Source organism: Pinus tabuliformis, chromosome 6 (genome assembly GCF_031772625.1).
Source record: "Pinus tabuliformis cultivar Carrire ecotype Pingquan chromosome 6, CPIR1, whole genome shotgun sequence".
Taxonomy (NCBI): domain Eukaryota; kingdom Viridiplantae; phylum Streptophyta; class Pinopsida; order Pinales; family Pinaceae; genus Pinus; species Pinus tabuliformis.
In genome coordinates this window covers 1571287367-1571300263 of record NC_142292.1, presented here as the reverse complement: position 1 = coordinate 1571300263, position 12897 = coordinate 1571287367, and the positions used below count along the sequence as shown (strand labels likewise).

Sequence of the window (12897 nt, the reverse complement as noted above, 5' to 3'; positions counted from 1 at the left end):
TGATCTTTGCTGTTCCAGAGGCCACAGTTTTGAAACCTCTGCTCTGATACCACATTGTCACGATCTCATTATGATTCAAGAAAAAACAGTAAATAATTTTTTTTTTTATATATATATGGTATGGTAATTTATCCATTACTCACACCCTAAACTACTATACTCCTAACCTTATGTGTAACCCGCCACCACTCTCACAACGTATCCCCCTTAAGCATTTGTCAATTAACTTAAAAACTGGTTATTTCATATAGCGGCACAATATATAAACTTAACCATTCCCTCGATTAAGTTCCGCAATACCGATGCTTGATATTTTGTATGACATTATGTTGGCTTTGATTGCTTAAATATTTCGGTATAATGTTAACGCCAAATGGCAGTACGATGGAGCCAGCTCACAACTTCCGTGGCCAGATGGCTCAACTTCACGTGCTGACCATGTGACTGGTGGTGAGTTGACCTGCTCTGGGGTTTGGCGCCAGGCCTCCCGCCTAATCCAACGATGGAGATTGCTCTCCCTCATTGGACGGCCCAGCTCATTTTAGGGTTTGACATTGCATATATATGTTCAGCGGATTCATCGTTGGGTTCATTTGCTCTCTCAGCAACAGCTGAGCTCTTCGACAAAACACTCGGCAATCTCCCTGGCTCATCTCCTCCTACCAGGCTCAGGTTCGATCCGCGTTCCCTTACAGGTTACATTTACGGTTAGCTTTTCAGGTTGTTGATATTCATGTGATCTTCTTATACCTGACTGTATTCATGGTTTGCTTTACAGATTGGGTACCGGTCCGACGTTGACCCCAGCTTGTTTCCTCAGTGTGCCGAAGGGTTTGGCTGCAATGGCACTTTAAGGTATGCCTATTTCGCTTACGGAATCTTTGGTAGTGAATTATTGCAATGTTGAGGGTCGATTACAGCTGAGACAGGGCTCGTGTTCTGCCTAATGTCTCAGGTCCGAAACAGGGTTCCAAACCCTTATGCGATTAATTTGGCGGCCTCATTATGGCGGTCTGTCCAGTTTGAGACCCTAGGGTCATGGCTTCACGCCTTACTTATACTTTTATATATGTAATAGCTAAGGTCTCAAACTCGTTTGTCATTGCCTGTTTGTGTGGAAGCTCTTTCGAGCTATTGACAGATTTGTGAGGATATGTTTAAATTTATATACATTTGTAATATTTAACATCTGCGGCTTACCGCTGTTGTCCCGGTTCGGGTTTCTTCATGGCTATTGTAATACTTTTTCCACAGTTTCCTTAACGAACGTTGTTTCATGAATATATAGCTATCAATATCTATAACAGTCAATCGATTCTTCGTTATTGGTGCATATAAATGTTTGATATTCGATGTGTCTCACTATTGCTCCTTTCTAATACTCGATAGTGTATACAGTTATGATATTTCCACTGCAATAGGGTTACTCTGTTTTAGTTCCGGAAGGGTTCACTGATATTTATTGTCTACAGTTCGGTTCACATTCTTTATATGCATATTTATAGCGACAAGGGTTAATTCTGCATTCGTGTTATGAATGTAGGGTTTACCCCTTCCGCGCACAATCTTTGCCGTAATTCCAAATAGCAGGTTAAATGGCTTTATTTCGACTGTATGCTTACTTGATATTTTTTGTTCGATGCTATACTTAGTTCCTGTACAGTACACTCAGATACTGTAGCTTGTTACCCGTGAATGGAACCGTTCCAAGCCTGATGTTAGGGTTTGACGGCATCATTGTATATAAACTTATACGACGCTTCTCTTTACAACACTGTTTCCTTTTAATATTTCGCTATACAGCTGTTGGTTGGAATGATAGTTTCTGGGTTGTTGGTTTTATATGATATCTCTTGTGCACACGGCACTAGTTAATACTGTAACGTTCTTGTATAAACATTTCATTTATATTACCTTGTTTTGGCTCACACAGCATTAAACTAAGGAACAGTTATACGCAGATAAATTTGTAACTATAGCTTTGACTTATGTATTATTATCATTTACATGCAAGCTCATATTCTATGTCAGGGTACTGTTTAAAACTAGCTCGGCTTTTTCCGACTTCTCTGATCTTTACATTCTAGATCTGTGCATTACTAAGGTTTCCTGTTAGTTTAATACCCTGATTTTTCCTACTGTTATTTGGTACCGTTTCCTCATGCTTTTTCCACAGTTCTCAGTTGACTTCATGCTGTGCACATTGTAACTGTGCGAGCTTAAGTGAATACATTTTACAGATGTGACCACAGTCACACCTTCCATCACAGCTTCTTAGAGAGGAACTGTAGTTTTATCCTAGCTACCATATCATAATGACTTAAAGGAATTAATACAATTTCTGTATTTACTTGTACTCTTTAATACCTGTTCATTTTCTTTAACCAAACTAGAGGAAGCGTACCTGATTGTTCCCGCTACCGAAGTCCTTACTTTCAGAAGTCACCTGCAATGTTTTTGCTCTTAACCTCCCAACCTTGAGATCCACTGCACTGGATTCTCCCCCCGAGCCGTCTTGCAGGCCTGCAGCCCTCAACAAGACTCATGCACCACTGTGCTGGGTTATCTGATCACAACCAGACTCAACCCACTTTTTCCACTCTGCTCTCTCTCTCTGGAATCTTTCCTCTGCCTGTTCATCCACAGCCCAGAGGTTTTCCTCCCAGGACTTTTCCTTGGGTGAGAAGCAGTTGTTTTTCAGTTTCATAACTGATTTTATTTTCTTTTAATAGAAAATCCTCCTTTTGGAGGCTGCCAGCATTTCATCAATACACATGTGCAAAATAGTCTATTATATTCACTTTCAAAATTAACAATGTCTTTTAATAATAACAAGTTACCACTCATATTGTTTTAACCACAGTAATTATCTAGAATTACAAGTTACCGGGGTCATTACAATTGTGCAAGAGTTACGTATCAAACTTGTGAAAGAACATTGAAAGAACATAGATTTAGCATCCCGGAAAACCCCTAGGCCACTTAGATTGTGCAAGAGTTACGTATCAAACTTAGATTGTGCAAGAGTTACGTATCAAACTTATGATTTCAATAATTTCTTGCTCAATTTTTGAAAAATTACACAGCAAAACCCAACAGAAAATCTTCCAAAAAATCACACTAAAAACAACTCCATTATGTAATTAAATTCTAATTAAAATTTCAAAATACAGCATAGTTAAAAATTATATAAATAATGTTGATACTTAATCTAAAGTGAAGTTTTTAATTTAAAGTAACTTTTTCACCCCAAAAAAAATAGAAATTACAAAATGATTGTGATATAATACCAAAAAAATATATATTCGGAATTATAATTATCAAATTCAAGATTTTGCAAAAAACCCCAAAAAAAATTAATAATACTAAACCCATTTTCATCTTTAAAAAAAAAATAAAAAATTCTAAATATCATTATTAAAAAAAATAATAAAAAAAACATTTCCATCTTTTAAAAAATATCGAAACAATTCCAAATATCATTAAAAAAACAATCCAAACACTTCCGATTACAAATTGGGCTGTTCGTAAATTCACCTGTATGATTCGATTACGTGGATCTTAATAGGATACGGAAAAATTTGGTTTGCCAAAAATTTATATTAAAAAAAATTAAAACATAGTAGTTTTTATATTAAAAAAGTATCACTTAATTTTTTATTAATAATGTAAGTTTTTGATCAAAATTGGAAGTTTCTCATTAAATAAACAGTATGCTTATGTTTCTTATTAAAAATGGAAGTTTTTTATTAACCTATTGCAGAGAAGGGTAATTTCTATATTGAAAAATTTGTAAAAATTTAAATTTTTTTTTTTGTAATTTTTATAACCATGTGTAATTTCTATACTGTAAAAATTTAAAAATTTAAAATAATTTTTTTTTCATTTTTATAATGGTTTTGGATATATATTACACTTTACTGCAAAATAGAAGATCATTAGTGGGGAATTCAATTAAAAGGGTTCGTTTTTATGGTCTAATATAAAGTATAATTTACACACATTTATAGCTAAATAAATTTGGATCTCATAAGAAGAGTGATTGAGACATAAATTTTTTTATATGCGTACATTGTAAGCTACTCTTAATATCCATATCTCATTATTTATATTGAACTTCAGTTTGCTCTTTTTTATTCATGTTATTATATTTTACTTACAATTTTTTTTACACTACAATACTAATAAATTTGATGCATTTTGTCTTTTATTATTTTTGAATCATTTTATATAAACGTGATAGATTAATTTCGGAGACAACTAAACAAAAATATACTCGTAAAGAAAATTTTTGATAAATTTTATTTAAATTTTCAAATCTAACCATCATTTATTTCAATTCCTAAATATTTTAAATAAATAAATAATTAATATATTAATTTTTAACATATTAATTAACCTAAATAATTAATATTCAATTTTTTTTCAACAATTTAATAAAAATATTCCAAAATCAAGATTTTTGAAAGTCTAGTCTCAATAGACAACACCAATTTGTATTTAAGATTAGGAGTATGGATTCCACTGGTTTCTCTTCGCAACAGGCTCTGTCAGTTTTACGTGGCAACTTTTCTTAACTGGCTGTACTTGACCAATTTGAAGCTCTTTCATTCTCAGCATAGCAAGCTCTCTCGATTTCAAATTCCAACTGAGCACTCCTTTGACAGATTTACATTAATTTAGTTAATTGTGGTTAAATATTTTTTATCTAAATAAAAGAATAATTTTTAAAAATAGATGGTTGAAGGGTTGTTTATCATCATTACTCAAGCCATAGATTAACTAGATTATTTTTGCTTTGAAAATCATGAAAAATTTAGTAATATTTTAATAGATTTTAGTAGGGATTTTTGTAAATCCAATTTAAAATTATTAAATTTTAAGATTGTGGGTGTCTAAAAGTTTTTTATAATGCTGAATCCATTGTCACTTTCAAAAACATGATTTAAACATTATTCTAGCAAAATTTATTGAAAAAATTTAACCAAATCCCAAAAAAAAATGACTATCATGTCAATTCCTCCTCCTTGCAAAAAAATGACTGTCCTGTCAATTCCTCCACCTCCATAGACCTGGCCTTATCCGAATATACAACGGGTCAAGTGAGGACATCTGTTCACATTTGGTTCTATAAGGAGAGAGACCTTACGGCGTAATCCGATTAAATTATCCAGAAATACCAACCTTCGAAAACTAAACAGCAAACCCATGATGAACGCTGGCATGGTTTGCCATGTGGCAATGCATCGGTTTGCATTCCCAGTTAGATTACAAATTGGCGATAAGATCAGTAATACACACTACAGAGGAAGTTTACGAGTGGTTAATAATGCGTATCTACCTACCTACCAAATTTGCAACACCAACAGACAACTCGACGCAGGTCGTCTGTTTCAGTGATTATGTTAGGCAGAGGATTAACTAGCAAAGTCATGGCAGCCCATGCAACAAAATCTCAAAATTTGCCCAAAATATGTACAATGGTCTGCAGGTCACTATCGTTTACCTCAAGTCCTACGCAGCCAGCAAAACAGAAGAAACAAAGAGAGTTTGAAGAGTTACCCACCCATGGGGCTTTTTCGATGGATCCATGCAAGGCCAGCCGCGCTGGTGGAGTTTTGTACCTATCAGAAGGTCACAGTGTCAAATTTAAAGCAGGGCTAGGAGAAGGGTCCAGCCACTATGCTGAGTTCATGGCTTTAAAGATACTTTTAGCTCATGCTCGGATAAGAAATGCTAATCAAATTCAGACATTCGGTGACTGCCTCTCGGTTACCAACTATATGAATGGGTCTTGCAACCTTGGTAATATTAAGGTTGATAGGATTAGGCTGGAGTCTATTGGTACAGAGCTAAAAGATATGGCAAATTCGTTTGACGAACGGCCACTTTTCAAGCATATTTACAGACAGCAGAATACGGAAGCGGATTCTCTGTCAAGAAAAGCACAAGATGTAGCTGAAGGTACCTTGATCTTGGAAGAAAAGATACGGCCATGTCTCAATTTCTGAAACCAGCTTTTGAATATTTTAACATTAGAGGTTGTCAGTTCTTTGTTTTTAAAGTAGCAAATTAAGATGAACCTCCTTTGTCGGAAAATGATTTTTTGTCTTTCTGGTTCCCGGCATGATGAACCTCCTTCGTCGGAAAATGATTTTTTTGTCTTTTTGGTTCCCGGCATATAGTTTGTTTTCCATAGTTGTAAAAAGTCCTTCACACTCGTCTGTCTGTGCTTTTAAAGACAAGAAACTTGTTTTTACGAATAAAAAAATGTATTTTTTGTGTTTTTGATGGGCAATTTATTTTTCATGGGTGATTTGCTGGTTAAATATAGTTCAAAATTTTATAAAACTGTGAAAATTTTTACTTCCTATAATTAAAAAACTAAAAAGAATTAAAAACAGATAAATTTGAGGAGTGACTCTATTTTGAAATTCCAACCGTGTGTATAGTACAGTTTATGCAGATAAAAATGGAATCTTTGCGTTCCCCTGATACTGTGGTACTGTTTATGTCTCCATGGTTTAACTGCCCAGTGCCGGTAATCTGTTTATTAAAATATATTAATTTCTATCTAATTATAAATTAAAATAAATGGCATAACCATTATGAGGATCAGGCTTGGAATTTGACGTTACACGCCAAACGTGTTTTTCAATTATTTGAAGGCAAGGGAAGTTTTTTGAAAGGTAAAATTTGAAATCGTAAATTTGACTGGTAAGAATTCAAATTGATGGTCATAAATTTTAATGAGCTATTTACACAATCTTTTGCAGCATTTATTTCTCGTCATTATTTTTATTTCTGATCATAATTCTTTGGTGGTTTCATTAGAAATGTATTTATTTCTCGTCATTTTTTGGTGGATAAATTGTAAATAATAATTTTATAAATAAAAAAAGAAATATAAAAATTCTAGTGACATTTTTTAATTGATCAACATATTTATATATTTTATTAAAATAATTCTTGCTTTATAAAGTAGCTAATAATTTCAAATAATCACGCTCATGAATTTATATAAAATATAAAACACTAAAAACAAAAACCATCATCAAATTTCCTTTTGACATACCACATAAATTTGAAATTCCAAATTTTATGAAAATAATATAAAACACTTATGTAAAAAGCTTTTGCTTGTAACCCTACCACATAATATATAAGGCACTTTCTTTTTAGAGTTCAGAATAAAGGTTTATCTTTGAATTTTATTTCGGAAAATTTAGAAGGCCTTTCACATTATTGTAGACAGAAGTAAAATTGTTATATTAAATTGACATTATTTGTGTAAATGATATTGTATTTAACAGTAAAATTGTTATTTGACATTATTGTTATTGTTATATTAAGTTGGCATTATTGTTATATTAAATTGACATTAAGCGTGTAAATGATATTGTATCTAATGTGATTTTTTGAAATTATTAATTTTTTGAAATATGTATTATATTATAGTATTTTGGATTTAAATTGTTTTCATAAATTGAAATTATATTTATTTTAAAATTTGAAATTATTAATTTTTTGAATTTGAGAAATAATTATTTGTGTTTTATAAATTAATTTAATATTTAGTTTGATTATGATTTTAAATATAATTGTTTTTTATAATTAAGAAAAAAAAATATATGTAATTTAGTTTATATAGATTTAACAAAAAAATATAATTATATAGAGTTATTGATATATTTGTTTGGTGTTATATTTGGGAGTTATTATATTCATGTTTTTTTTTTTTCCTGAATAAACATTTTAAACCAACCTCTATGATTTATCATCAGACTTAAATCCATCATTTATATATAAAAGTTTTTTATATAAATTTAAAACTGGAAAGAATTTTCACTGAAGAAGAGTGGCTATCATCCACAAAAGTAAGCGTGTATATTATATTTAAAATTTTTATAATCACAATGGAGTTAGCTGGTTGAATCTATGGATGTCTGGATGGAATCTTTCACATACGGAATCTGTCTGTCTCTGTGGATGGGTGCAAGGCGGTAATAAATCTTCACATTACGGAGAACAATATCCCTAAAAATCTGTCATCAGGGTTTCGCTGACTGGAGTGTGAGATGTAAAAGCTCTGGTAGAACTACTTCCCTGTGGCCCACCTGTTGCCCATTGAATCGAGGAACTACGGAACATTCATTGTATCCATAATTCGTAACCAATATGAAACATTCCAAGTAAAAATTATAATTTGATAAAATATATGGGAAGGAAAATATATTATTACGTAATATATATTTATATTACTTAAATTATAGGAAAGAGAAAGGTAGGGAAATATGAGAGAAAATATAATATTTTTTTATTTTAATTTTAATTTTATATATTTATGAAATCAAATAATTTTAAATAAAAATATTATATTTTAAAAATAAAATTTATAAAAACTTGTTAATTATAAAATCTATTTAAATAATATAAATAAATATATAAATATAATTTTAAAAATTTTAATGTAACTATTTTAAAATATTATAATTTAAAAATATAACTTAATATAATAGAGCTTGACTCCCATAAATGAAAAGAAATTCAAATATATAGAAAAAATTGTCTTAAAACAAATAATTCCAAAAAATCCAGTATTACATGTTTAACCTTTTTGATGGTGTAATTACTCATTTTAAATCATCAAAAAATTCATCTCTATATGGTTATGGTGTACTTTTTAAGGATAAGCATATATATTAAATAAGAAATTAAAATTTATAAATTTATAAATTCATATTTTTATTGGAGAAATTTAAAAAATATTTATGCAATCTTTTTAGCTAGGAATTTTACAAACTTTTAAAATAAAATTTTATAAATAAAATAGTGGCAAGAAACTTAATAAATAATTAATTATAAATTATTAAAATAATAAAAAACCAAATATCTATTATAAATATTTATGCACTTTTTATAATATTTGTAAAAGCTTTTTAAAATTTTGTAATTTGCTAAAACTAAAATTAATAAGTATATTTAAAAAAATAAAAAAATTAAATTTAAATTCTATAATACTAGGAAAAAAATAATTAAAATGAAAAATTATGATAATATATTAAAAAAAAGAAACAAAAATTCTACAATACTAGAAAATAAATTAAAATAAAAAGTTATGATAATTTATTTCACTCGGTAATTTTTTATTTAAATTTTATCAATCAATTAATATGCCAGGGATTTTCTTAAAATACAATTTTATAACTCTTTTTGCAAATATTATTTTGATCGTTTTATGTTTTCTTTGCTAGAAGAGAGGAATAGGATTTTCTTAAGATATATTTTATAATTCAGGCGGAACGAAAATGTAGGGATTTTAATTGAAGAACATAGTTACCAGCACGGATCATTTCTTTTCTCAACAAAAATAAATTAAAATTATGACATAAACTTGCAAACTCAATTATAAAAATTATAATACGATAAAGTAAGCAAAATCTTTAAAAAGATACTATTCCATGGCTTGCAAAGATGGCGAAGCGAAAAAATAGAATCGTTAGGTAGTTAGTAAGATATTGAGAATCTCAATTGTGGATGATAGTAAAGAGAAAAGAGGACTTATGAAACCATAACGAAATCTAAATAATTTATTGAAATCAAGTTGAAGGAAATGTTAGGATAAAACAAGTAGAATAGTTGCAATTTAGCATAGTTCGTGTATCTTTTGTTAATTAATAGTTTAAAGCCATGTTTCTTTTTACGGGACCTAAATTTTCTTATAGATGTTGTGTTGTCCTTATTACTACAAGGAAAACTTGAGTCGTGCACTCTGAATTGCTCAACTATTATGTTCTGTATTTCTTTATGCATTTTCTTTTTGTATAGTTTTTTTTGCACACCCTGTTCTTTCTGCACAATACTAATTTTTGACTTGATATATCACACATTTAAAATGTCAATATGCACAATATCTGTATATTATTCATTAAAATAAGATTACATATATAGAGAGTGTTGTTTCAAGATAGGGAGACTATTTTAGACGCACACTCTATTGGTTGAGGAAATCTTTCAATCACATATCAAACTAGGAATAAGTAGATACAACCAACTCCTATAGAATAGGAACTGACTCCTTACATAGAAAGAATCACAACTAGAGACAAGTAGGAATTAGATATTCCAACACTCCCCCTTAATGAGTAATTGTCTCCATATCACTCTACAAAGTCTACATCCGGTCCAATTTGGTAATCACTCCTTGTACCTTGTTCATTCAATTGTAGGTGTCCATATAAATGAACAACCATCTACCGGAATGCATGGGTTCCCAACCACCACAATGCAAGTCTACTAGGAAGTCCTTCACATACATGGCTCATCCACCTCTTAATGAACTTTCTTTGACTTGGTCCATTACACTATGAGATATGTTACATCTCTCAATTCCCCCATTAATTGAAGACTCAATTCCCTGATTAGATATCAAGCTTAGATACAAGTACACCTGCCACCCTCGTACCTATGCAGTGGTTGATTCCACAACTTGATATCACTAGGGGACACATAACAAAGGGGTATGCATGCCTCTCCGGGTCTTACAGTCATATGCTCCTATAGAATAGGAACTGACTCCTTACATAGAAAGAATCACAACTAGAGACAAGTAGGAATTAGATATTCCAACACTCCCCCTTAATGAGTAATTGTCTCCATATCACTCTACAAAGTCTACATCTGGTCCAATTTGGTAATCACTCCTTGTACCTTGTTCATTCAATTGTAGGTGTCCATATAAATGAACAACCATCTACCGGAATGCATGGGTTCCCAACCACTGCAATGCAAGTCTACTAGGAAGTCCTTCACATACATGGCTCATCCACCTCTTAATGAACTTTCTTTGACTTGGTCCATTACACTATGAGATATGTTACATCTCTCAATTCCCCCATTAATCGAAGACTCAATTCTCCGATTAGATATCAAGCTTAGATACAAGTACACCTGCCACCCTCGTACCTACGCAATGGTTGATTCCACAACTTGATATCACTAGGGAACACATAACAAAGGGGTATGCATGCCTCTCCGGGTCTTACAGTCATATGCCCTTTTTAATATACTCCAAGCTTAAGAAGATACTAGGTACATAAAACATTTTAGGGACCACAACTATCCAAAAAAACAAAATATGAAATGTAGATTTGCTATGATTACAATGTGTGACTCACACTTCATCACAATCATGAGTCAATTCTACAAACTCAGACAAACTACTCAAGCAAATTTCGATGTCCATCATCCTTTAATCGCTTCCTGCTCTTGCACCTCACCTTCTGATCACATCTTGGGCATCTTTGTCTTTGTCAATTAAATATTGGAACTCCATGAACTTGTCATTTGTTAGAATAGTCAATTCTAACAAAATAACCTTATATTGAGGTGGCTAATCTCAATATGTATATCAATTTAAATTCCAAAAGAATGCTTCATCGAAAAAAAACATTTACCCAAATATGCACAAACAATCATGCTTCTTCCTTCAAATCGAGGACAAAGTTTTTCTCCTCCTTGAATGAAGAATGCATCATAAGTTCTGTGTTCAAAAAACTGAGCCATATAATGATAACTTCCAGTTTCTCCAGTCAATCTGTACATATCATGTGCATGTTTAACTTTTAAGAGTTTGCTTAGACCAAAATCTCCAACCTTCAAATGGTTTGTGTTGACCATCAGTACACTTCTAGGCTTCAGCTCCCGGTGAATAATAACATTTGGTCCATTGTGGAGATAAGCCATTCCCCTTGCTATATCGAGAGAAAACTTAACAATTGTCCCTGTAGGCATAGCTCCTTTGTCTTTAAGAAACTGATGCAGGTCCCCCCCATAAAGGAACTCAGTTATCAACATCAGACGTGGTTTCTTTGTGACTGCACTAAGAAACTAGACAATATTAGGATGTCGCAACTTCACTGGTAATTCAACCTCATTTCTGAAGTCCTGTACCACCATTTTATCATCTGAAAGAGTAGGTAAAATTCTCTTCACTGCAATTGGCATACCACGCCATTTTGCTTTTAGAATTTCTCCAAAAGAACTTTTTCCAATGGGAGTAAAATTTGAGAAGTCCAGTTTTTTGGGGTCGATTTCCCAATCACATTTCTGTGGTAGGGGTGGTGCAACTTGCTTGGCCTCCAAACGACTACCATGATTTCCCAAAGATTTTGCACCATGCCTTTTTTAGAAGTTCAATCATAGCTTGCTGATTAGCACTCTCTGCATATGCAAGTGGTGAGTTCTTCCAATGGTCTTGAACATTAACATTGTCATTATGGTGAAGAAGGCACTAGGCCGCTTCGAAACACCCGTAGAGAGTCGTTGCATGAAGAGGAGTCCTGTTATCATAATCTTAGCATTTACGAGGCTCGTATCTTGCTCTAACAGCTTCTCCAACGCCTTGTGATTGTTGTTACGGGCGTGCCATAGGACTAAGGAAGTCTGCGAGGCTCTTTCCCTACCTCTAGTGGCGTGGTGTGGTGGACCTCTTCCTCAGGTCATCATCTCAAATGGAGCTATGAATCCTTTATGATGGACAAACAAAAAACTAAAATCAATACAAATATACTCTGTTATTTCCTTCAGCCCAAGCGTCTAAGCCCACGAGGGGCCAGGCCCTCAGGGCTCTGATACCAACTTAAAATATCAATATGCACAATATCTGTATACTATTTATTAAAACAAGATTACATTTATACAAAGTGTTGTCTCAAGATAGGGAGACTATTTTGGACACACAATCTGTTGGTTGAGGAAATCTCTCACCCACATACCAAACTAGGAACAAGTAGATATAGCCAACTCCTATAGAATAGGAACTGATTCCTTACATAGAAAGAATCATAACTAGAGACAAGTAGGAATTAGATATTCCAACACACACACCATTTTTTC

At 32.1% G+C, this 12897-nt stretch overlaps 1 protein-coding gene and 1 pseudogene across 1 annotated transcript; one reads left to right on the top strand and one right to left on the bottom strand.

The window, feature by feature from the left end:
• Positions 1-5432: 5432 nt before the first annotated feature.
• On the top strand, positions 5433-6011 carry LOC149264785 (uncharacterized). The gene has a single exon (XM_089400846.1). It carries the CDS (start codon positions 5433-5435, stop codon positions 6009-6011), a length of 579 nt encoding a protein of 192 aa, XP_089256972.1.
• A 5404-nt stretch (positions 6012-11415) lies between these two features.
• Positions 11416-12897, bottom strand: part of LOC149264784 (serine/threonine-protein kinase VIK-like) — a 40967-nt pseudogene continuing 39485 nt past the window's right edge.